The following is a 25667-nucleotide window of genomic DNA, read 5'->3' on the forward strand; positions in this document are numbered from 1 at the left end:
CTGAAGGAGGTTTTCACTGGATATAGATTTCTAGATGATAGTTCTCCTTTAACACTTGAAATGTAACAGTCAAGACATAACAAACTTAGGCTTGGAATGACTGCCTATTTTCAAGTTAATTTAAAATTCTTATTCTACTGTTGATACTACTTGGATAACTGAAAGTTTGGTTCGTGAAAGTATTTTTTTAACCTTTTCCCTTCAAATATTTAAAAATTAAATATGATACTTTCAAATCGTGTCTAGTACTTATATAAAAATACACAGTCAGTTTTTAATCACTTTTCACACCAAAACAACTTCAAGGTTAAATCAATACACTAGTTGGAAAGGTTCCATTTATCCAGCTCCCCTCCTCCCTATTTGATAATAAAACCAATTAAGCACCAGGTAGTCAAGCCACTCACCATGTGTTTGGCAAAGCTCCCGCTGGGACCAGTGCTGCGTACCAGGTGCCCTTCAGAAGGGAAGTTAAAGTTGCCAGCATTCAGGTTTTCTCTTGTGGAATGATTACCAAAGAGAACAAATGGCTGCCTATTAGGGCTAGAGTGGCAAATCAAAAACATGTGATTAGTGAAGAGATTACTGGCTAGGGAAACTTCCAAATGACTGAGTTCTTGGGCTTCTCTGACTGTCATCCTGCAGTTTGAGCAAGGTGATTAGTACAGTCCACCTAATGCTCCCTGCTGGTTGGGAAGAGATACCAGATTATCTTTGACTCCTCCTACTGACCCATAGGGATCAGTCATTTAGGGACATAACTAAACCCAAGCCATGTTTATATTTTTAGCTTGTCCTGTTGCTTAAGGAGAAAGTTCTGTAAGTTTGCTGTCCATGATGCAGAGATGGAGCAAAATCCCAGTTTTATACAATAGCATTTTGATAGAAATATACATTTTCAAGAATGATAGCAGTTGTGATACTCACACTGTAGACAAACAATAGAGCTGTTAACCATTCCCAAGTAGCTTTAGGAAGGAAGGAGGAAAGTAGGGTTGCAAATGTTCTCACCACACCTACCCGTCCCTGCACCCATCCCTCTCTTCCCTCTTTCCTCTTGGCTGCAATGCTTCCTCATAGTTTCCCTACTTTCCACTCGGCTTCCACTCTGCCCTCCTATAATCCATTCTCCACATTGCAGAGAGGATAATCTTTTAAACATGCAAAGGCTTTATTTTCAGGAGAAGGGCTGAAATCTTTCACATGGTCAACAAAGACTAACATGGTCTGGCCTGGCCAACTTCTTTAGCTCCATATAAGGCCACTCTCTCCCAACTTCCACACTCCAGCCAAACTCATCTTCTTTTATGTTCCTCAACACACATTTCTTTTATGTTCCTTACATTCTCAAGACCACTGCTTTTGTCCTTTAATTATCTTTACTAATCATTCACATCTCATCTCCCCCCAGAGGTCAGCTCTCCAGTGTGGTCTTCACAGTACCATGTTCTTTTCTCCTTCAAGGCATCAATCAGAGTTTGCAATTACATATTTCTTTGTGAGGTTGCTTGATTAATGTCTTATTTCTCCACCACACTATTCACTCCATGAGGGCAGAGACTGTGTCTGGTTTATTTTTTAATCATGTATCTCTTGCTTAGTATGTCATACCTATTTGTCAACAAATAGTCAATGACTAAAGGATATTTTAAAAAGATAGTTTCTGCTATGGACTGAATGTTGTGTTCTCCCAAAATTCAACATGTTAAAATCCTAACCCCCAAAGTGATGGTATTAGGAGGTAGGGATTTGGGGAGGTGATTAGGTCATAAGGATAGAGCCTTCATGAATAGGATTATAAAAGAAACTCTTATAAAAGAGGTTCCAGAGAGATCCCCCTTACTCCTCCTGCTATGTGAGGTTAGAGTGAAATGACACCCATCTATGAGAAAGTGGGCCCTCACCAGACACCAAATCTGCCAGTGCCATGATCTTGGACTTCCCAGTCTCCAGAACTGTAATGGAGAAATAAATGTTTGCTGTTTATAAGCTACCCAGTCTATGGTATTTTTGTCACAGGAGCTAAAACAGACTAAGACAGCTTTCTTTATCCCATACCCTTTCCTTAAATTGCCCTTAGAGTACGTTATGTTGAAAATCCTTTGTATTTCGTTTCATTGTTCTCAAACATACTTCCTTAAGCTTCAGGCTTAAGCTTCAGGCTTAAGCTGGGGCTCTTAAAAGTAAAAATGACTCTGATTCTATTCTGATGCTTGATTCAAGTTAAGTGAGACTCTGCGCAGAAAAAGATGACTCTGAGTCCCAGGCAGGGTAGTCTGTCTCATTACCAGATTGGACTGCAGTTGGGGAAGAAAAGAAAGGAAAGATCTACTGCATTCATCCATCAGAGGAACTATCCCCTGCTGGGCCCTCCTGATTATCATGGCAAGAGAGGTACTGAAGGAAACACTTCAAGAAAACAAATGCAGCAACCCTCATTGCTCCCATGTCTTCCTGGGGCTGGACCTTTATGCCCAATCCCTTTTACTCCCCAACAAGCCACTGTTGATCCCTGCCCAGCCCTTGGACACTCTGCTTCCTCTAGCTTTGCTGGGTTACAGATGGAATAAAAAATTCCTTTCTTTAGATTTTAGCAAGTTAACAATGTTTTAAAAGCCACCTTAATATAAAACTGTTTTTAATACAAAAATACAAAAGCAGTGAAACAGACAATTTTATAGAGTATGGATTTCTTACTCTGTGATGACTAAAGTCAACCCATATTTTCCTGACTCCAGCTTCTGCACTTAGATTCTCCCCCATATCCACCACCTTGTCAACCCCATTTTCTCTATTACCATTCAATTTCTTTCCCAAGAATCTTACCTATTTTCAGTTATATGACTGGAAATCATTCCATGACTAAAGTAACTTCTGAATGGCTGAAAAAGAAGCCAACATTATATATATTAAGATCACAATTTTATAAAACAATCACAAACCCCTCATATATGCATGTATGTATGTATATAGTATGTGTGTGCATGTGTGTGTGTGTGAGAGAGAGAGAGTGAAAGAGAAAGAGAGAGAGAAAGAGGGAGAGATGCATGTTTATAGATTGTTATAAGAACATGGGAGGACATATGTGGTGGATAACAACATGAATTTTGGGGATAGAAAGCAAACAAACAACAATTAGCAAAGAAAAAAAAGACAAAAGTCTGCAAAAGAAAAAGAAAGGAAAAGGAAGGTAAAGAAAAATCCTTGTCAAGTTTTACAGTTTTTAACTACTGAAAGGAAACTGGACAAACCACCATCTGTGTTCTAAGTTACTAACCATATAGGAATCTTTTTCTTCTATTAAATTTTTTTCTACATTTCCAATAATTAGAATTATGTTAATTCTATAAATTATAATATATATTAATTCTAATATACTAATTTAAAATGAGTAATGAGGGAGAATCCAAGGGACTTAGAAGTACTGACAGAAGTTTCCCAGGAAACCACAGAAGCACTTCTCAGCTTTGATGTGCATAGTGCTAGGCTAAACACTAATCAAACATTGATATGCAGGGTCTTTGTCAAGAGTTCAAAACTTCAAAAGGCAATTCTAATCCCCTTAAATAATACTGATTGTATTTGCCCCCCAATTAAATAAATAATATATGCTTATTTTAGAATACAATAAAAACCACCTACAATCTCTAAGAACTATTAACATTCTGGTACATTTTCTTCAAATCTTTCTTCTATGGTATATTCATAGAATATATATAGATTGTACCAAAGTTTGTTAAATAGTCCTTTATTCTTGGAAATTTATATTGCTACTAACTCATATCATAAATAATACTGTAATGAATAACTTTTCATAAATTTTATCTACAGCTCTGATTATTTCCTTAAGGCAAATCTGGAAATGAAATTATAGGGTAAAAAGGCAAAACTATATTGCCAAATTGTTTTTCAAAAAAGTCTGCTCAATGTACACTTCCACTTACAATATCTGAGCGTGCCTATCTCAGGGTAAGCACTGTCCAATAAGTGTCCTTTTAAAAATATATTTGTCAAGTTGACAAACGAAAAATGGTACCTCGTTGTTGTTTTATTTTATACCCCTTTGATTTTTAATGAAGTAGAATATTTCAGATATGTTCAATGGCCATTTGGACTTCCCTTTGGTAATTAACTATTTATTTACATCCTCTGTATGTTTATCAATTGGAGTTTTGGAGTTTGTCTTACTGATTTGTAAAAACTCTTTATATATTAAAGGAATAATAGCTAAAGTTTATTGAGGGTTTACCATGTGAACTGTGACAGGCATTTAAATGTATTATCTCAAGTACAGTTGACCCTTGAACAACAAAAGTTTGAACTGCACAGGTCCACTTATATGTGGATCTTTTAAAATAGTAAATACCACAGTAATATATGACAGGCAGTTGGTTGAATCTGTGGATGTGGAACCACGGATGCCAAGGAACCGCAGATATGGAAGGACTGCATATAAGGAGGCGTTGTGTACACAAAGGGCTGGCTATAAGTTAAATGCAGATTGTCGACTGTGTGGAGGGTCTGGAGGGTCTGGGTCCCTAACGCCAGTGCTGTTCAAGGGTCAACTGTAATCCTAGTAACAACCTATGCAGTTCATTCTTCATGATCCCCTCTTTACAGATAAGTTGGCTAATTTAATTAACTTGTCCCAGGTCACAGAGCTAGTGAGCTGCATAGTCAGGATTCTAACTGGATTTGGGAAAAAAAGATAAAATTAGATCCATATCTCACATCATATCCATATCTCACATCATATACACAAAAAATCCCAAGTGAATTACGGATCTAAATTTAAAAAATTAAACCATACAAGTACTAAAAGGGTAAATTCCTCTTTAACCTTAGATTTATAAGCCTTTCTGTATATGACTCAAAATCCAGAGGCAATAAAAGTAAATATTAATAAATTTACATAAAGATAAAAAGTTTGCATGGCAAAATACCACCATAAACAAAGCAACTGATAAATAAGGAAGAAATATTTGGAATATATATCACAGACAAAAAGGTAATAGCCTAAATATATAAAGAACTCGTAAAAAACAAGGGACAAAAGACCTAAAACTTGTGCTCTATAGCTCAGTTAATAATACTGTACCAATATTAAAATGGGAAAAAGACATGAAAATAAAATATAAAATGGCCTTCAAACATATAAAAAAGTGTTCAAGCTTAGTCATAATTAGAAAAACACAAACTAAGATAATACCAAGATACCATTTCTCATCGATGAGACTGTCAAAAATTAAAAAGTATGACAACACATTCTATTGGTGAGGCTGTGGTAAAACAGGCACTCTCATATGTTGCTAGTGGGAATGCAAATCAGTACAACCTTTCTGAAGGGAAATTTGGCAATAGCTAACACAACTACATATGCACTTACCTTTTGACCCAGCAATCCCATTACTAGGTATACAAACCTCCAACAATATGAAAATACATAAGCACAGAGTTATTTACTATGGCACTGTTTGCAATAGCAAAATACTGAAAATAACCTAAATACACATACATAAGACAGGGGTTAATCTGCATATAACTTATAGTTGGCCCTCTGCATTCGCGGCTCCTCTGCATCCATGAATTCAACCAATCTTGAACCGTGTAGTACTGTAATATTTACTACTGAAAAATATGCAAGTGGACCCAGGTAGTTCAAGCCTGCGTTGGTCAAGGGTCAACTGTATTATGAATTATAATAAAGAATGAGGACGATCTCAACGAACTGACCTAGAAAGAGTTCCAGGATACACTGTTAAGTGAAAAGAGCAAAGTGAAAATGACTACATATGGTATGCCACTCTTCAATGAAAGACAGAAGAGGATATAAGAAAATACCTATGTATCTGATCATTTGTGCAAAAGAGACAGAAAAGATAAACCAGAAACTGAAGAGATTTGTTACCTACTGGTAATGGAATGGGTGGAAAAAGGGTGGGAAGAAAGTGGGAATGAGAACATGGTAGTAAGAACCCAGGAGTGACATGTCACTGAGTACACCTTTTTGAATATTTTTTACTCTTAGAATCAGTAATAAGAAAAAAAGAATTAAAAAAAATAAAAAACTGAAATGGGCATCAGTGAGAGGTGGGACAACTTCAAGTGGCCTAATATAGAGGTAACTGGAGTCTCTGAAGGAAAAGAGGACAGAAAAAATAATGGCCAAAAACTTTCCAAACTTGATGAAACTAAAAATCCAGATCCAAAAAGCTCAACAAAACCCAAGCATAGGAAATATGATCAAAATTATAGTGAGACATACCATAATCAAATTACTCAAAACCAGTAATGAAAATCATAAAAGCTACCAGAGGGAAAAATGACAAGTTATGTACAGATGAACAAAGATAAAGATGAAAGACTTCTCATCAGAAATAATGCAAGTGAGAAAGAGTGGAACAACATCTTTCAGGTACTGTAAGGAAAAAACTGTCAACCTAGAATTCTATACACGGCAAAAATACTTTCAAAAATGAAAGTGAGGGACTTCCTTGGTGGCACAGTGGTTAAGAATCTGCCTGCAAATGCAGGGGACACAGGTTCAACCCCTGGTCCGGCAAGATCCCACATGCCGCGGAGCAACTAAGTCCATGTGCCACAACTACTGAGCCTGCGCTCTAGAGCCCATGAGCCACAACTACTGAGGCCCAAGCGCCTAGAGCCCGTGCTCCGCGACAAGAGAAGCCACCGCAATAAGAAGCCTGCACACCACAACGAAGAGTAGCCCCCACTCGCCACAACTAGAGAAAGCCCGTGTGCAGCAAATGAAGACTCAATGCAGCCAAAAATAAATAAATAATTAATTTTTTTAAACAATGAAAGTGAAATAAAAATTTTTTTCAGACATACAAAAGCTGGAAGAATTAATCATCAGATGATTTGCACAACAAAAAATGTTAAATGATATCTTCGGGGAGAAGGAAATCATACCAAATGGATATCTGTGTCTATACAAAGAAATGAACAGCACCAGAAATTTTAACTACATGGGCAGATACGTAAGATTTTTTAATTATTTAAATCTTTAAAAAATATTTTTAAAGATTTTTAAAAGACAAAAAAGACAATTGACTCTTTAAACAAAAATAACCCCAATATATTGTGGGATTTATAACATAATGTAAAAGTAAAATGCACAGCAACAAAGATCAACTCCAGTTGCAAAGGTCAGGAGTAGGGCCTGTCCTGGGTCAAAGTGGAACACAGCAGAACTGAGGACTGGTAGTGCAAGCCCAAAGTAAGCTCAAGTGCAAGCTCAAGATCACTCTTTTGATCCTTCCTGTTGACTAGTTTTGGGAACTAGTTTGGGAACTAGTTTTGTGCCTTTCTTTTTTTCTTCTTTCTTTCTTTTCCTTTCCTTCCTTCCTCCCTCCCTCCCTCCTTCCCTCCTTCCTTTCTCTCTCTCTCTCTTTCTTCTCTTCTCTCCCTCTCCCTCTCTCTCCCTCTCTTTATTTTTGGCTGTGTCTGGTCTTAGTTGTGGCACGCGGGATGTTCGTTGAGGCATGCAGGATCTTTTGTTGCAGCGCACGGGCTCTTTGTTGTGGTGCACAGGCTTCTCTCCAGTTGTGGCCTGCAGGTTTTCTCTTCTCTAGTTGTGGCGCGCAGGCCCCAGAGCACGTGGGCTCTGTAGTTTGCAGCACGTGGGCTCTAGTTGAGGCGTGCGAGCTCAGTAGTTGTGGTAAGTGGGCTTAGTTGTCCCACGGCATGTGGGATCTTAGTTCCTTGACCAGGGATCAAACCCATGTCCCCTGCATTGGAAGGTGGATTCTTTACCACTGGACCACCAGGGAAGTCCCTGTGCCTTAGTTCTGGATTTACATACCTCAGTTTACTCATGGAGTGGGTCTTATCCTGAACCTAGTAACTTCACTATTGTTGTTTGCCTAGAAAGAAAGCTTGGCATTACCTAGAGGTTCAACTGACAAAGGTGTGCTATTCACATGTGGAGAATTATTCCTAGGCTTATTAACTGGTGCCCAACAGAATTCCTGGCTGACAGGGGCACCACCTCTGACAAATGAGTATCTTTCTTGTAGAGAAACTGGCACAGAAAAAAATACCTTCTTATATAGGGGTTGGCATGGGAGTTAAAAACTTCTTTACAGCATGCAACAAATCTTAAGGAAATGATAGCCAAATTCAGATTGGTAGTGCTGTATTCTGAGAAAATTTTTAATAAAAATAAAAACAATAAATAAACTAGCCAATTTCTTCTTTCTCTTTGACCCTTCCTTTACATACTTCACCCGCCTGAGATTCGGACAATTCCAGCAAGAAGGGAATTTCTGTGTCAAAATTGGCGAAGAAGTTAGTCCACTGACGTTCAAAAGCCACCAAATCCTAGAAAGAAAATGAAAAGATAATGTGGTCATTCAAGGAGGTACTTTAGAAAACCAGAATCATGAAACCGCGTCTGATCTCAAAATACCAGACCATTTAAATATGTTGTTTAAAAGGTAGTAGCAAAGTACTGATTCATGTTACCACATGGATGGACCTCAAAAACATTATGCCCAATGAAAGAGGCCATGTATAAAAGACTACAGTATATGAAATACTCAGAAAAGACAAATCTACAGAGACAGAAAGTAGATTAGTGGTTTGCTTAGGGCTGAGAGTGGGAATGGAGGTTGACTGCAAGTGAGGACAAGGGAACTTTCTGGGTTGATGAAATGGTCTAAAATTCAAATTGTGGTGATGGTTGCACACATCTGTAAACTTACTAAAAATCACCAAACTGTACACTTAAAATGGGTAAATTTTATGGTACATAAATTATATTCCAATAAAGCTATTTTTTTTTTAAAAAAGAGCAGTAATGTCCTTTAAAAGCTATTTTTAAAAAGGACAGTTAGCAACCCTTGTTGAAGAGGGAGTTATTTATGAGGCACCTAAAGCTATTTATGAGACACTACACCTAGTACCATAAGCTCACAGCAGTGAAGCTTTGTTCAAGGACAAATTAGTTGACTTTAGTTAGAAGTTCAGTGGGGCCAGAGGTGGCCCAGAGCCCTTTCCTCCCTCATCCTCTCCTCCTAGCAGGAAAGCAAGTATGAGGAACTCTGCACCTTCCCAGCTGACTCTCCTCTACATACAGCCTGCCTCCCTCCCCCATCCCAGCTGCTTTTCAGCCTCCTCTCTGAACTCATTCCTGTTCCCAACCACTACATGTTGCTTTGTGTTCCTGGCTTTTCTTTAAGGCATCATCAGTTAACCCAAAGTATCAGCTATGACTTGCTTGATTGAGATACTCAAGTGACATCTTTGTCCTTATTTTGAAGTTGCTGTTAATTTGTACTCAAATTGGATAGTTGTCTTTACTGTCCATCTCACACTGTGTAAGTGTACATGACAAGCACCCAGCCTAGTGCCTTGCTTACAGCAGGCATCCTGTTTGCTGCACTAAAACTGGCTGTCTGGATCTATGCTCTTCCCTACTCTTCTCTTTAAGGATACACAAGTACTCATACCTATGAACTCTGTGTTAGCCATGCAATGGCCCTAGGCATAAAGCACAATGGATCTCTGCTGGGAATACTTAGTGTAAACAATATTCTCAAGTGACTTCATTATTTGCTGCCCAGAAAATCTATATTTTGTTTATTTTATATATATATATATACACGCACATTACATTAATGTCAATATATGTCTAAAATTATTTTCAGTAATATGTAGGAGACAGTGCTGATACTGTTTTCTGAGTATGTTTTATATATAACATAGGATAAAAAATCAGGTATATGTGTGTGTACATATGTATGTATATACATGTGCATGTATATATAAGTATGTATATGATGTGTATACACACATACACACACACAAGGAGAGAAAAGGCGAGGGAGCAGGGAGAGAGAGAAGAGAATTTCCTAGTTTCGTCCACTGAAGAGATCTAGAAACAATGACCAAACCAGGAGCAAGGAGCATTTCTAGCACCCAGACTGTGGTGCTGAAATGTCATTTCCCACTCAAAGAAACCATAACTTACTAGAGAAATGACCAATTCCAGGTGTGAGACAGGAAATGTACAAGATAAGCCTGGAATATCTCGTCACAGTGTATAGCAGAGAAGTTATTGAGGACTATTAAGACTGTGTTAAAAGGATGTGTGACCAACTTGAAGTGAGACCACAGCCCAAAGATGGAACAATTTAGAGCATCAGTAAAGATGATAACTGCAATGGACAGAAACATATCAAATATGTTTAAATCTATGAGTTCAAAATTAGATATATTTTAAAAAACTATTTTTTTTACTGGTTACTTTTGGAAAACGGTTGGGAACCAACCTTATTTTGAAAACTTATAAGTAAAAGCAAGAATTCAAGCATTTATCTTGCTTTTCCTACATGAACGTCACCACTGCATAAACAATATTAGCAAGCTGAATATTTCTCTTTAGAGAATATAAATGAAGAAGGAATTATAGAATTAGAATACCACCATTTTGCAATAGTGAATTAAGACTCTAATTAATGAAGTAAAGATCTGAAGATTGCATATCAATGGCTGTTCACAAAATAAAGAGAATCAATTAGATACACGTACTTCTTGGTAAGGAACACAACACCCTCTATGAAGTTATCTTCCCTCTAAAAATCAGTCCTGAAACTGATTAAACCTCTAGACTCAATTACTAATAATCAGGGAATACAGAAGACAGGGAAACTGTTAAACTACATCATGGGAATGCAATCAACAAAATCCCAGTAAGGGGCTTCCCTGGTGGCACAGGGGTTAAGAATCCGCCTGCCAAGGCAGAGGACATGGATTCGAGCCCTGGTCCTGGAAGATCCCTCATGTCGTGGAGCAACTAAGCCCGTGGGCCACAACTACTGAGCCTGCGCTCTACAGCCCGCAAGCCACAGCTACTGAGCCCGTGTGCCACAATTACTGAGGCCCGCGCACCTAGAGCCAGTGCTCCGCTACAAGAGAAGCCACCGCAATGAGAAGCCCATGCACCACAACAAAGAGTAGCTCCCACTTGCTGCAACTAAAGAAAGCCCGAGCGCAGCAAAGACCCAAAGCAGCCAAAAAAAAAAAAAAAAAAAAAAAAAGAAAATCCCAGTAAGGACAACCATATGACAATGATCTGGTTTCTTCAACAGACAGTTAGCGAGGGATGGGTGGGAACAAAGAGAAGGAGGGGGAATCCATACATGAGAAGAAACCTAAGACACACACAAGCAGGCAAAGCTAAACTATGATTAGATTCAGAAAGACTTGTGCTGGAAACTTTGTTTTGCCTCTTACTGGCTGTGTGACCTTGGGCAAGGGAGCTAACCTCTCTGAGCCGCAAATGCCTTATGTGCATAATGGCGGGGGCTATTATTTACCTTACAGAGATATTATAGGAATTAAATGAAATAACCTGTAGAAAGTGCTTATTACCAGGCCTTACACACTAGATGTCTGCAGTACTTGTCAATTTCTCTGCTTCTACCGTCGGCTAGCTGGAGTTGGCTAAGAACATCTGAGCCTCCACCTTGATTTCCTGGCATTTGTCTGCTCTATCTCTCAGACACCCATAATGCATATCACTGGCCTCAGGTAAGTCACATCTGAGGCTATGCACCCCAGTGTGGGTCTGTGCTTTCCTTGCTTGGCTCTGTCCAATCCCTTGGGCTATACCAGAATGCTTCACTTTGTGAGGCTTAGGAAAACAAAAAGAACCAATATAGCTATTAGTACAGAATACACTTTATTCTGTTTTCCAATTCTATTTAGAAACAAACTCAGAAGTTTGTTTCTATTTTAATGGCCTACATGGTGACACTCACCTTGGTTTGGGTCTATGATAAGAAGTAGAGTTATACAGTTGGGCAGTCACCATTTTCTGGCTATCTTCTACGTGAAAAACACTGTGTGCTTTGGGGGATACACAGAAAAGATAGGCATTTTGCTCCCAAAAAAGTTCCCTGAGGGAGGTGGATATGTCAGTACTAACTACACAATAAGGTGGAATGAATCATTAAATACTGCCTTCAGCTCCATGCTATGACCAAGAGTGACAAATTCTAACCACTAGACCATCAGGAATCCATGCTATGACTGAAATGGAAGATTTCACGTGTGTGTGTGTGTGTGTGTGTGTGTGTGCGCGTGTGTGTGTATTTAAATCTTCCTAATATCCTCATGTACTTCTCTATGCCCACTTTATAGATGAGGAGACTGAGGTACTAAATGGTAAAGCGACCTGAGGATGCGATACTAACAACTAGCAAAAGTGAAAATATATCTAGGTAAGAGATACCCAGAGCCTGTGTGGTTTCCACCAGACACACTATTCTTCAATTTTTCCCCAGCACAAACAGTGCATTTGTGGAAATGGATACTGTGTATGGAGGTAGAATCGGTTCGTTGGATCTGATGATGAAGAAGGGAAAGTCTATCTGCTCAGACTCCTGAAGGCCGAATCCAGAAGACAGGCCCAGATGGATATCAAGATCAGATAAGCAGCAGAAGTCTGCAAACCCCAAGAAACATGCCAGTGTGCCTTGGCCTTTGGCCACCAGGGAAGGATCCTGAACTTCAGACAGAACTCTTGCCCCTAGGCTGGCATCCAGCAGTGTCTGATTTCAGGTGACTCAAAGGGGGAAAAGAAGCTTAATTTCAATATTTAAAAGTATTTTTAAGAATTACACGAGGTAGGACTTCCCTGGTGGTGCAGTGGTTAAGAATCTGCCTGCCAATGCAGGGGACACAGGTTCAAGCCCTGGTCCAGGAAGATCCCACATGCTGCGGAGCAGCTAAGCCCATGTGCCACAACTACTGAGCCTGCGCTCTAGAGCCCATGTGCCACAACTACTGAGCCCACGTGCCACAACTATTGAAGCCCGTGCACCTAGAGCCTGTGCTTCACAACAAGAGAAGCCACTGCAATGAGAAGCCTGTGCACCACAATGAAGAGCTCCCACTCACTGCAACTAGAGAAAGCCCATGCACAGCAATGAAGACCCAATGCAGGGGGGGAGGGAGGAAGAAAAAGATTTAAAAGAAAAGAATTACATGATGTAATAAATATAAGAAAATGAAAATACGTAAAATAATAACAACAACCAGTGAGACTACCATCTGAAGTTTCTAAGACACAGAACACAAATTATTTTACAAAGATGGAAATATACTCTGCTTTTTTACTTTTCTCACCAAACATATTTTGAACATCTTTCTAAATCAAATCTCAGAGCAGTCTGCACTTTCTCTTTGCAGGATCTGACCAAGAAGCATGGAGCTGTAGGCTCCCTGGCCATCACAGAGCTGCCAGCAGTGATTGACCAGTAAAAATTAAGGCCCAGATGCTAATTCTGACTATAAGATTACCAGTCTTAGCAAAGAGAAAATACATGTGAACAGAAAATGCATTTGGATATTGAAGAGAAAAAGAGTTTTTAAAGAGAACTTTGGAGGCTATGAAGCAGCTAAGCAAGAGAAGAGAGAAGAAAAAAAAGTAGATTTTAAGAAGTAATATGGGTATAGATTGGCTTCCTTTTTAATAATTTTTTATAGGCACAAGTAATGACCTGAATTGCATTTTAACTTCTTTTGGTTGTTGGATTTGAATTTTATTAATACTTGTAGACTCACCACAGAGATCCCTGCACAAATTTATAGTCATTTTCATACATATTTATTTTATCCTACTTAGGGTTTACTGAGCTTCTTGATCTGTGGATTGATGTATTTCATCAATTTGGAAAGTTCTCAGACATTATCAACTTAAATTTCCAGCCCCATTTTCTCTCTACTCTCCCTTCTGGGACTCCAATGATCTACTATGCTAGATCATTTGACACTGTTTGGCAGACACTGGATGCTCTGTTCCACCCCTTTTGCTCTTTTTCTCTCTGTCCTTCAGTTTGGAAACTTTCTATTGACTTACCTTCAAGTTCACTGAACTTTTCTTCATTCATGTCTAATCTGATAAATTAGACAATCTAATAAATCCTCCATTTCTATACCATATATTTTTCATTTCTAGCATTTCCATTTGGTTCTTTTTATAGTTTTCAGGTCTCTGCTAAAATTCCTCAACTCTTCACACATGTTGTCCCATTTTGTTCCAGATTCTTTAGCACTTTTATCAGTTATTTAAACAGATCAAATTTTCTTGTTTCTTCCGGTCTTATAATTTTAAAAATATCATATGCCAGACATTTTGTATAAAAGACCAGTAAAAACAGTGGTAAATAGTACCATTTACCTCTAGGAAAGGGCCACTAGATCCCTTTCTTTTGTTAGGCCACTAAAGCAGGGATCTAAGTCAATTTGACCTATAATTGATCAGGGTCTGCGTTTTGTAGCATTTGTAGTTTGGTTTACTTCATCACTAAATTCAAGTATTTTGAGGGTGGGGTGTGAACTTTGATAAAGATTTTGCTCAGAGCACTGGGACAAGATTCTGGAAATCTCTTTGCATTTTATAGCTGAGCCACCAGCTTGCGGAATCATGGACAATCTCTCCCTGCTTTACAAGCTGGCTACCACTTTTCTGGGTGGCTAAGGAGTTCTCTTTGCTCTGTAGTCCCCTTGGCTCTGTCTGTGTAGAGAGATCCTTGCCTTGCTGCCTTGCACCCAGCCTTAAGAGGGCAGCTGCTTATACTCTGTAAAGACCTGGAATGCCTCCAAATGACTGCTCTCAGCTCTCCTGCGCTAATCCAGGTTATAGTTGAGTGTCAAGTACCTCAGGGGGGATGGTTCTCAGCGCTCCAACCTGGCGCCTAGTCTTTGGTGGATTACCCCGAGCACTTGTGAAGACCTATGGTTTAGAGTTGAGGGGTAGGTGCTGACTCACTCACATACAGCCATTAAAAGCTCTTTAAAAGGTCAACTGATTTTTACTTATCCCTGTCTGTGATAGATTTCTCTTCCTCCTGCTGCTCCATTGGAAATGAGAACAGTGTCCTATGAAGGGCCCTACGTTTTTAGAAACAGAGTTCTTCGAGGTTTCCTTGCATCTTCAGCTCTCTAATGATTTTACACTATTATTTTGTGGCATATTCAGATTGTTTTGGTTATTAGGGTGAGAATAATGGTCTCTTTTGACTTTCTATATCCCTAACTGGGAGTGGAAAACCATGGTCATTTTTATTTCTTATTTTGTGAACAGCCAATTCCAGTTGTCTCCCAGTTCCCCACTGTTGTATTTTTCTTACCAATTTGTAAGAGCTCTCCATAGTGTAGTGGGTATAAATGTACTCAATCATATTTTGGTATAAGAAATATCACCTTACTTTATTCTTTCTAAATAAAATTAAATCTGGCCCTGAGTCCTCCTCACTCTTCCGGCTAGATGGGGAGTCCACTATCAGACATTAAAAGGGCTTCCTTTCTACTTCTTCATGGTACCACCTAAGAATACCAAGCTCACTGGAAGTCAGAAAACCAGGAAATGGCCTGGTCTACAGCCCATGATGACTACCACTGTTGCTTCTTCAGTTGCATGATGTCACTGCTGTTCTAGGTGTAATTAAAGATGCTCTCTTGAGTGGTCCCATTCCACTGACTCCAGAGATGCTTGCGACGTTCTCAAAACTACAATGCTATGTCTAGCTTCCATGTGTGACCTGAAGCGTCCTCACATTCAGGGCACTGCATGCAAGTGGGGCATGGGTCCCAGATACTATGCAGAAACTCCTAAACTACTTATCTCTTTTATTTGTCTGTAGTTAAATTTTATTTAACATTCTTACACTCTTCTTTCCTTTTTTTTTTTTTTGTGTGGCCATGCCACGCAGCTTGCGGGATCTTAGTTCCCCGACCAGGGATTGAACCCGGGCCCCTGGCAGTGGAAGCACAGAGTCCTAGCCACTAGACCGCCAGGGAATTACCATCATTCTTACACTCTTACTGTTGTAATTTTTGCATTTTCACTTTTTCCCATAATTAGGCAAGCCATGGATTGATGATGATGATTAGGTCTTTTTAAAGAACAAAAAGTTCAGGTTTTAATTTTCTTTTATATTCCTATTTTATTAGAAATGTTTAACGGAATGGATGTTCAATTTCATCAAATGCTTTTTCGGCATCTATGGAGTTATCATAAATGGTTCTAAGGAGAAAAATCAGTAGTGATTACATTAATAGATTTCCTGATATTAAATTAAATACTAAGCCCTTAATAAACTCTGCTTTATCACAGAATGTTCTTTTAATATGATACTGTTTGCTACCATTTTACTTAAAGTATAGGCATTAATATTCATGAGACTGATGTGCAGTCTTCATTTTTTGAATTAGTTTTGTTGGGTCTTGATTTCACAGCTCATTTCATTAAAAGGCTACATACAAGCTGTTCTTTTTCCATGCATATCCATCCATGACCCCTGAGAGACCCTACTGAGCTGTTTAAACAAAGTACTTACACCTTAGTTTTGCTTGTTGCTCCTCATTGCAAATTGCTTTGCCCACTGTGAATTTTTTCTTCAAAGTTCAGATGAAAAATTAATGCCTGACCCTTTAATCCAGGAGTTAGTAAATTATGGCCTGCCGGCAGGCCATATATTTTTATAAATAAAGTTTCCTTGGAACACAGACACACTCGTTCGTTAAAGCATTGTCAATAATGGCATTGCTGAGTAGTTTGAACAGAGACACAGGGCCCACAAGGCCTAAAATGTTACTGTCTACCCCTTTACAGAAAAACGTTGCCAACCCCTGTCTAATCCTTGATTCCTTTAAGGCATACACCAACTTTTTAATCTTTTCATGCCAGAGAAAGAGTGCAAAAAGACACCCTCTTTACTGTTTTTCTAAAGTCCAGCCCAACGGAAAGAATGTCTTTAGGTGAAAACCTAAATCTTGGACCAGGCAGGCAGCCTTGGTCTCATCTCAGGTGAGGTTTCCTCAGAGTGGAAGAGGTAGTGTCTCTTTTCCAGGTCCCCTTCCACTCCCCAAGAAGTTCAAGATAATAATTGGGGAAGAAACTGCTCAATTCTTTGACTAAAGCAAACTAAAATATATCCTGCATTTCTACAAGTTAAATACCAGTAGTGGATAATTGAGCTGATTCTAATATTTATAAGTTAAATACAGTGTGGCTCCTTACTTCTGAAAGCAAACTCTCCAGAGACATAGGATCCATCTTGCTGTAGACATTCCATAGATTCAAACTCACATCCTGCAACTGCAACACAAGGGGAAAAACATTGAAATAACTGAGTCAGTATCATTAGGACGATCAGAATTATTTCCTGACATTTAGAAATGACTACCTTGGTGAAAACTCAGTGATTAGAATAATAAATAAAAATTTTATATTATATTAGAACCTATACATATTAATAAATGTGTCCCATTCAAGGAAACTATCTGTTCAGAGACTTTGGTATATCTTTTGAATATCTTCAATGATGGGCATATATATATTTATATACATATACACACAAAAATATTTTGTCTTTGTTTAGAATAAAATTTTAATTAAAATAATACATTCCTATAGTTTTAAAAAATCAAATACTAGTCCTAAAGGCTTGTAATAAAAAAATTTTAATCCCTACTCCAACCTTTCACAAACCTCCGCTAGTCTTAATCCTCAGAGACAACCACTTTGAAATCTTTTAACATTTTCTTTTTGGTAATTACCTCCATATTTTGATATAAGCTTCTATCACTATTTCTTGATTTATCAATTTAGAAATTAAATACTGACTTATGGCAAAGATGTAGCTCTGCTACGCTTATCCCCATTCTCATACGTTTTCTCACATATACACCTTAACATTATCTAATATCATAATATGACTTTTTTGGTTATACCAGTAGTTATTGTTTATAATATTAAGAATATATATATATATATATATATATATATATAAATAATATAAAATTTACTGCAGGCCAAGTGCATACCATACTCATATTTGCTTTCTTAAACAAATTTTGTTTTTCCAAGAGCTACCAACAGCTTCATTCTTTTCACTTGTGTAATTAAAAAAATCAATCCTAAAATTTTTTCTACCTTTCCCACTTAATTTGCTAGTATGCTTACACTAGGGTTTCTCAATAGCAACACTACTGTCATTTTGGGCCAGTTATTCCTTTGTTGTGAGGGACTGCCCTGTGCATTGCCTCGTGCAAAATCCCTGGCCTCTACTCACTAGATGCCTACAACCCACCCCCCAGCCCCGGTCCAGGCAAATCAAAAGCATGTCCAAATATTGCCAAGTGACTTGTGGGGAAGGTGAGGATGGGACAGCAAAATCACCCCAATTGAGAACCACTGGCTTAAAGGTATCAGATAATCTATCATTTCTTTTACTTCTTGCTTCATTTTGGGATGCCTGTTATGTAAGCTTGCTGTGCAACTGCAACTTTCACTATGAGACTTCTCTTTGCTATCATCCTGGTGCTCTCACGTGCTGGATCTGATTTCATGGCTTAATTTGTCTCCTGTTCCTTGGTTAACTTGTTTGCTGGAGAACATCCTCCAACAGCTTTCTAAGAAAAGATTAATGGGAGGAAATTGTTTTTAGTTTTAAAATGTCTTTATTCTGTCCTTACGACTAATTTGGCAATCACTGATGCTCTTTCTATTCTTCTGTATTCTTTAGTCTCTCTGTGCTTCATCTTGGATAGTTTCTACTGCTATGGCTTCAAATTCACTAATCTTTTCTTTGGCAGAGTCTAATTTAATGTTACTGCCATCCAGTGTATTTTTTCATCTTAGATATTGCTATTTTCGCTTCTAGAAGTTCAATCTGAGTCTTTTATATTTTCTGTTTCTGTTCAACACGTTCAGTCTTTCCTCTAGCTTCTTGAACATATGGAACAGTGAGAATAACTGTTTTAATGTCCTTGTCTGCTAATTCTAACATTTCTGTCAATTTTAGGTCAATTTTGATGAACTGATTACCTTACTATCAGTCATGTATTCCCACTTCTTTGTAAACTGATAATCTTTGGATGCCAGACACTGTGAATTTTACCTTGTTGGGTGCTAGATATTTTTGTATTCCTATAAATATTCTTGTGATTTGTTCTGGAATGCAGTTACTTGGAAACAGTTTGATCCTTTCAGTTCTTGCTTTTATAAATTGTTAGGAGGGTCCAGAGCAGTGCTCAGACAAGGGCTGATAATTCCCCACAGGAGACAAAACCCTCCTGAGGACTCTATCCAATGCCCCCTGTGAATTATGCATTTTTCGAGTCAAACTGGTGGGAACAGGTACTATTCCCAGCTCTGAGCATGCATCAGGCACTGTTCTGGAATACTTTCAGATATTTTTTTCTTCCTCCACTTTCAGTAGTTACATCACACATGAACACATAGATCAATAGTCTGTTGAATACTTGGGATGTGGGGGTGGGGAGAAAGAGGAATCTTGGCAGATCTTGGGAGTTCTGTTTTGGAGCAAATATTTCCTCTTTAGTACTCCAGCTGTCTTGGTCTCACCAGACTCTCAGCTCCATCTACTCAGCTCAGGAAGTGCATTGGGATCTACCTGGGTACCCCCTTCCTGTGCCATGGCCTGGAAATTTTCTCAAAGTACAGCTGACCCTTGAATGAGGGGGTTTGGGGAACTGACCCTCTGTGCAGTCGAAAATCCATGGATTCAACCAACTGTGGATCGTGTAGTATTATAGTATTTACTACTGAAAAAAATCTGCATATAAGTGGACCTATGCAGTTCAAACTCCTGTTGTTTAAGGGTCAACTGTAGTAAGCTAGGACATTCATGGGGCTCACCTTGTTTATTTCTCTCTCTCAAGGGAATCACTATTCCTCATTGCCTGATGTCTAGTGTCTTGAAAACCATTGCCTCACATGTTTTGTTTAATGTTTGTTTGTTTGTTTTGGTTGGGGAAGGAGAGAAATCAAGTTTCTGTTGTCTTATTGCATAAGACTTATTTTTTCTGCTTTTTATGATATTCTTTAATCATCAGTGTTCAAAAAAGGCATAGACAGATTTAAGGTTTTTCTACTCTCATTGAGGCTTGCTAAAAGCTTTTCTTTTTATCACTGGAAATGTTTACTTTTTTTTTTTTAAATTTCCTCCCTTCTGATATCTCTGCTCTATTTTTCTAGAACTCCTACTTAATGGCTATCAAACCTCATGGATAAGTTCTCTATGACTTTTAAGTTTTTTCTCGTATTTTCTACCTCTTTTATTTCTAAACTTTTATATTTTGAGATTTTCCTAACTTTACCTCCCAACTTCTCTGTTAATTTTATCAATTATCATTTTCCAGAGCTCATATTTTCCTTATATTCATTTATCACAAAATAACACTTATTCTAATAAGTCACCAAATCTTACATTTCTCCGGGCATCCTAAGGAGAGTTTTGTATCTTAACTTTTCCTCTATATCATAAATCATCTTTGGCCTTAATCAATCAGAGTTTTAAAAGAATCTTGATCTTTTTCTTTCGAATTACAGGTATTTAATCAAAGGTGTGGTGAACTTTCACTGCCTGTTTATATTTTCAAATGAAAAGGCTGATTGGAAGCTTTCTGCTCTCAGCAGAGCTTGTCAACTACCAGGAAGTTTTATAGAGAGAGTAGACAGGCAGGAGGCAGTTATTATAGGATCTCTACTCCCTCATATTCTAAGTGTGAAAGTGTAGATAGAGAGCTTTACCCTTAGCCATCAAAAGCTACACTACCCAATGAGTTCTCTTTGTTTTTTCAGTTTCTATAGAGAAACCCCACCCATCCACTCACCTTGTTCCTTGTTTTTCCTAGTGGGTGGCAGTTGGTAAATTTCTGGTTGTTTATCACTCGGGAGGTGGGGAGGACGACACAGACTACTACATAACCTTCAATTAATTCATTTTTGATATCACCAATTTCTATTCTCTATCCTCCATTTTATCACCTTCTTCCTCACTGACTTAACCTATTTGGCTCCTTCCTCTGTTCTGTGGAACAGGTTTACAAGTGTGTCAACTGATTAGATTTTTGAGGTACTGAATTTGATTTCTATTTTTAAAATTTATTTATTTATATTGAAGTATAGTTGATGTGCAAAATCATGTAAGTTACAAGTGTACAATATAGTGATTCACAATTTTTAAAGCTTATACTGCATTTACAGTTATTATAAAATATTGGCTATATTCCCTGTGCTGTACAATATATCCTTGTAGCTTATTTTATACATAATAGTTTGTACCTCTTATTCCCCTACCCCTAATATTGCTCCTCCCCACTGGTAACAACTAGTTAGTTCTTTATATCTGTGAGTCTATTTCTTTTTCATTTTATTCACTAGTTTGTTGTATTTTTTAGATTCCACATAAAATGGTATCATATTTGTCTTTCTCTGACTTATTTCACTTAGCATAATACCATCCAAATCCATCCATGTTGTTGCAAATGGCAAGTTTTCATTCTTTTTTTATGGCTGAGCAGTATTCCATTGTATATATTATATACACCATATCTTCTTTATCCATTCATCTACTGATGGACACTTAGGTTGCTTCCATATATTGACAACTGTAAATAATGTTGCTGTGAACACTGGGGTGCATGTATCTTTTTGAGTTAGAGTTTTGGGGGTTTTTTCCGAATGTATACCCAGGAGTGGAATTGCTGGGATATAAGATAGTTATATTTTTAGTTTTTTGAGGAACCTCCATACTGTTTTCCACAGTGGCTCTACCAATTTACATTTCCACCAACGGTGTATGATGGGTTCCCTTTTCTCCACATCCTCACCAACATTTATTTGTGTTCTTTTCGATGACAGTCATTCTGACAAATGTGAGGTGATATCTCATTGTGGTTTTGAGTTGCGTTTCCCTGATGATAGCGATGTTGAGCATCTTTTCACATGCCTGTTGGCCATCTGTATGTCTTCTTTGGGGAAATGTCTGTTTAGGACTTCTGCCCATTTTTTGATTGGGTTGTTTGTTTTTTGGATGTGGAGTTGTATGAGCTTTTTATATATTCTGGATATTAATTCTTATCAGTTGTATCATTTGCAAATATCTTCTCCCATTCACTAGGTTTTCATTTTGTTGATGGTTTCCTTTGCTGTGCAAAAGCTTTTAAGTTTAATTAGGTCTGACTTGTTTATTTTTAATTTGTTTATTTTATTTGCTGTTACTTCCTTTGCATTAGGAGGCAGATCCAAAAAACTATTGCTACAATTTATGTCAGAGTGTTCTGCCTAGGTTTTCCTCTAGGGGTTTTATGGTTTCCAGCCTTACACTTAGGTCTTTAATCCACTTTGAGTTTATTTTTGTATATGTTGTTAGACAATGTTCTAATTTCATTCTTTTACATGTAGCTGTCTAGTTTTCCCAGCACCACTTATTGGAGACTGTCTTCTTTCCATTGTATATTCTTGCCTCTTTTGATGTAGATTAATTGCCCATAAGTGCATGGGTTTACTGCTGGGCTCTCTATTCTGTTCCATTGATCTATGTGTCTGTGTTCCAGTACCATACTGCTGTTATTACTGCAGCTTTGTAGTACAGTCTGAAGTCAGGGACTGTGATTCCTCCAGCTCTGTTCTTCTTTCTCAAGACTGTTTTGGCTCTTTGGGGTCTACTGCGTTTCCATACAAATTTTAAAATTATTTGCTCTAGTTCCGTGAAAAATGCCACTGGTATTTTGATAGGGATTGAACCGAATCCGTAGATTGCCTAGGGTAGTATGGTCATTTTAACAATATTACTTCTTCCAATCCAAGACCACGGTATATATCTTTCCATTTGGGTCATCTTTAATTTCTTTCATCAGTGTCGTACAGTTTTCTGAGAATAGGTCTTTTACCTCTTTAGGTAGATTTATTCCTAGGTATTTTATTCTTTTTGATGCAATGGTAGATGGGATTGTTTCCTTAATTTCTCTTTGTGATAGTTCATTGTTAGTGTACAGAAATGCAACAGATTTCTGTATATTAATTTTGTAACCTGCAACTTCACCAAATTCATTGATGAGCTCTAGCAGTTTTCTGGTAGTGTCTTTAGGATTTTCTATGTATAGTATTATGTCATCCGCAAACAGTGAAAGCTTTACTTCTTCCTTTCCAATTTGGATTCCTTTTTTGTCATAAATGGCCTTTATTATGTTGAGGTATGCTCCCTCTATGCCCACTTTTTGGGAGGGTTTTTAATCATAAACGGATATTGAATTTTGCCTTTTTTGCATCTGTTGAGATGATCATATGGTTTTTAGTCTTCAACTTGTTAATGTGATGTATCACACTGATTGATTTGCAGATACTGAAAATTTCCATTGATAGATCCCACTTGATCATGATGTATGATCCTTTTAACGTGCTGTTGGATTCAGTTGATGATTTTGTTGACGATTTTTGCATCTATGTTCATCAGTGATACTGGCCTGTTATTTTCTTTTTTTATGATATCTTAGTCTGGTTTTGGTATCAGGTGATGTTGGCCTCATAGAATGATTTTGGAAGTGTTCCTTCTCTGCAATTTTCTGGAATAGTTTCAGAAGGACAGGTGTTAATTCTTCTCTAAATGTTTGGTAGAACTCACCTGTAAAGCCATCTGGTCCTGGACTATTGTTTTCTGGGAGTGTTTTTGTTTTGTTTTGTTGTTTGTTTGTTTTTGATTCAATTTTAGTAGTGGTAATTGGTCTGTTCATATTTTTTATTTCTTCCTGGTTCAGTCTTGGGAGATTGTACCTTTTTAAGAATTGGTCCATTTCTTCTAGTTTGTCCATTTTATTGATGTATAGTTGCTCGTAGTGGTCTCTTATGATCCTTTGTATTCCTGTGGTGTCGGCTGTAACTTCTTCTTTTTCATTTCTGGTATTATTGATTTGGGCCCTCTCCCTTTTTTCTTGATGAGTCTGGCTAAAGACTCATCAATTTTATCTTTTCAAAGAACCAGCTTTTAGTTTCATCTATCTTTTCTATTTTTTTAAAAAATCTCTATTTCATTTATTTCTGCCACCTTTATGACTTTTTTCCTTCCACTAACGTTGGGTTTTGTTTGTTCTTCTTTCTCTAGCTCCTTTAGGTGTAAGGTTAGGTTGTTTATTTGAGATTTTTCTTGTTTCCTGAGGTAAGCTTGTATCGCTACAAACTTCCCCCTTAGAACTGCTTTTGCTGTGTCCCATAGGTTTTGGATCATCATGTTTTCATTTTCATTTGTCTCTAGGTAATTTTTTATTTCCTTTTTGATTTCTTCAGTGATCCATTCATTGTTTAGTAGCATATTGTTAATGCTCCATGTGTTTTGTGGTTTTTGCAGTTTTTTTCCTTGTAGTTGGTTTCTAGTCAGTGTTGTGGTTGGAAAAGATGCTTGATATGATTTCAATTTTCTTAAATTTACCAAGGCTTGTTTTGTGGCCTAGTATGTGACCTATCCTGGAGAATGTTCCATGGGCACTTGAAAAGAATGTGTATTCTGCTGCTTTTGGATGGAATGCTCTATATCAATTAAGTCTATTTGGTCTAATGTGTCATTTAAGGCCAGTGCTTCCTTATTGATTTTCTGTCTGGATGATCTGTCCATTGATGTAAGCGGGGTGTTAAAGTCCTCTGCTATTATTGTGTTACTGTTGATTTCTCCCTTTATGTCCATTAATATTTGCTTTATTTAGGTGCTATGTTGGGTGCGTATATAATTGTTATATCTTCTCCTTGGATTGATTCCTTGATTATTATGTAGTGTCCTTCTTCGTCTCTTATAACAGCCTTTATTTTAGGGTCTATTTTGTCTGATATAAGTATTGCTACCCTGGCTTTCTGTTAATTTCCATTTGCATGGAATACCTTTATCCATCCCCTCACTTTCAGTCTGTGTGTGTCTTTAGACCTGAAGTGAAGACTCTTGTAGGCAGCATATATAAAGGTCTTGTTTTTGTATCCATTCAGCTACTCTGTGTCTTCTGATTGGAGCAGTCAGTCCATTTACATTTAAGGTAATTATTGATATGTATGTTCTTATTGCCATTTTGTTAATTGTTTTGGGATTGCATTTGTAGGTCTTTTTTCCCCTTTTTCTTCTTTTGTTCTCTTGTGACTTGGTGACTATCTTTAGTGTTATGTTTGGATTTTTCTTTTTTGTGTATATGCATTACAGACTTTTAGTTTGTGGTTACCATGAGGTTTTTATATAGCAATCTATTTACATACTTGATTGTTTTAAGTTGTTGATCTCTTAATTTCAAATGCATTTTAACAATCCCACAGTTTGTACTCTCCTCCCCTCACTATGACTGTTTTTGGTATCTGTTGGGAAAATTAATAAAGTAGTCTTGTTCAGGCTTCAGATGCAGAAGCAGGCCTCTGACTGACCCGTGACCCAGCCTGGACTGCATGCTTGCTTGCACACCTAACAATTGCTGCTAGCAAGGCAAGTAGCACTCACAATAAGAAAGGGAGGGCTTCCCTGGTGGCGCAGTAGTTGAGAATCTGCCTGCCAATGCAGGGGACACGGGTTCGAGCCCTGGTCTGGGAAGATCCCACATGCCGCGGAACAACTGGGCCCGTAAGCCACAACTACTGAGCCTGCGCGTCTGGAGCCTGTGCCCCGCAACAAGAGGTCGCGACAGTGAGAGGCCTGTGCACCGCGATGAAGAGTGGCCCCCGCTTGCCGCAACTAAAGAAAGCCCTTGCACAGAAACGAAGACCCAACACACCCAAAAATAAATAAATAAATAAATAAATTTAAAGTACGTGCCAAAAAAACCAAGAATTAAAAAAAAAAAAAAAAAAAAAGACAGGGCGT

General features: G+C 37.9%; 1 protein-coding gene across 1 annotated transcript in view; it reads right to left on the reverse strand.

Annotated features, from left to right (window-relative positions):
* Nucleotides 1-25667, reverse strand: part of DNAAF9 (dynein axonemal assembly factor 9) — a 146989-nt gene that overhangs the window by 82407 nt on the left and 38915 nt on the right. The window contains exons 7-10 of the mRNA XM_068565644.1: nt 17054-17131; nt 8245-8343; nt 2827-2882; nt 408-543 (exon numbers count right to left, since the gene is read on the reverse strand). Of these exons, the coding sequence (XP_068421745.1) occupies nt 408-543; nt 2827-2882; nt 8245-8343; nt 17054-17131 (369 nt within the window). The remainder of the gene's footprint in view (nt 1-407; nt 544-2826; nt 2883-8244; nt 8344-17053; nt 17132-25667) is intronic.

This window comes from Eschrichtius robustus, chromosome 16 (assembly GCF_028021215.1).
Source record: "Eschrichtius robustus isolate mEscRob2 chromosome 16, mEscRob2.pri, whole genome shotgun sequence".
In the NCBI taxonomy this organism is placed as follows: domain Eukaryota; kingdom Metazoa; phylum Chordata; class Mammalia; order Artiodactyla; family Eschrichtiidae; genus Eschrichtius; species Eschrichtius robustus.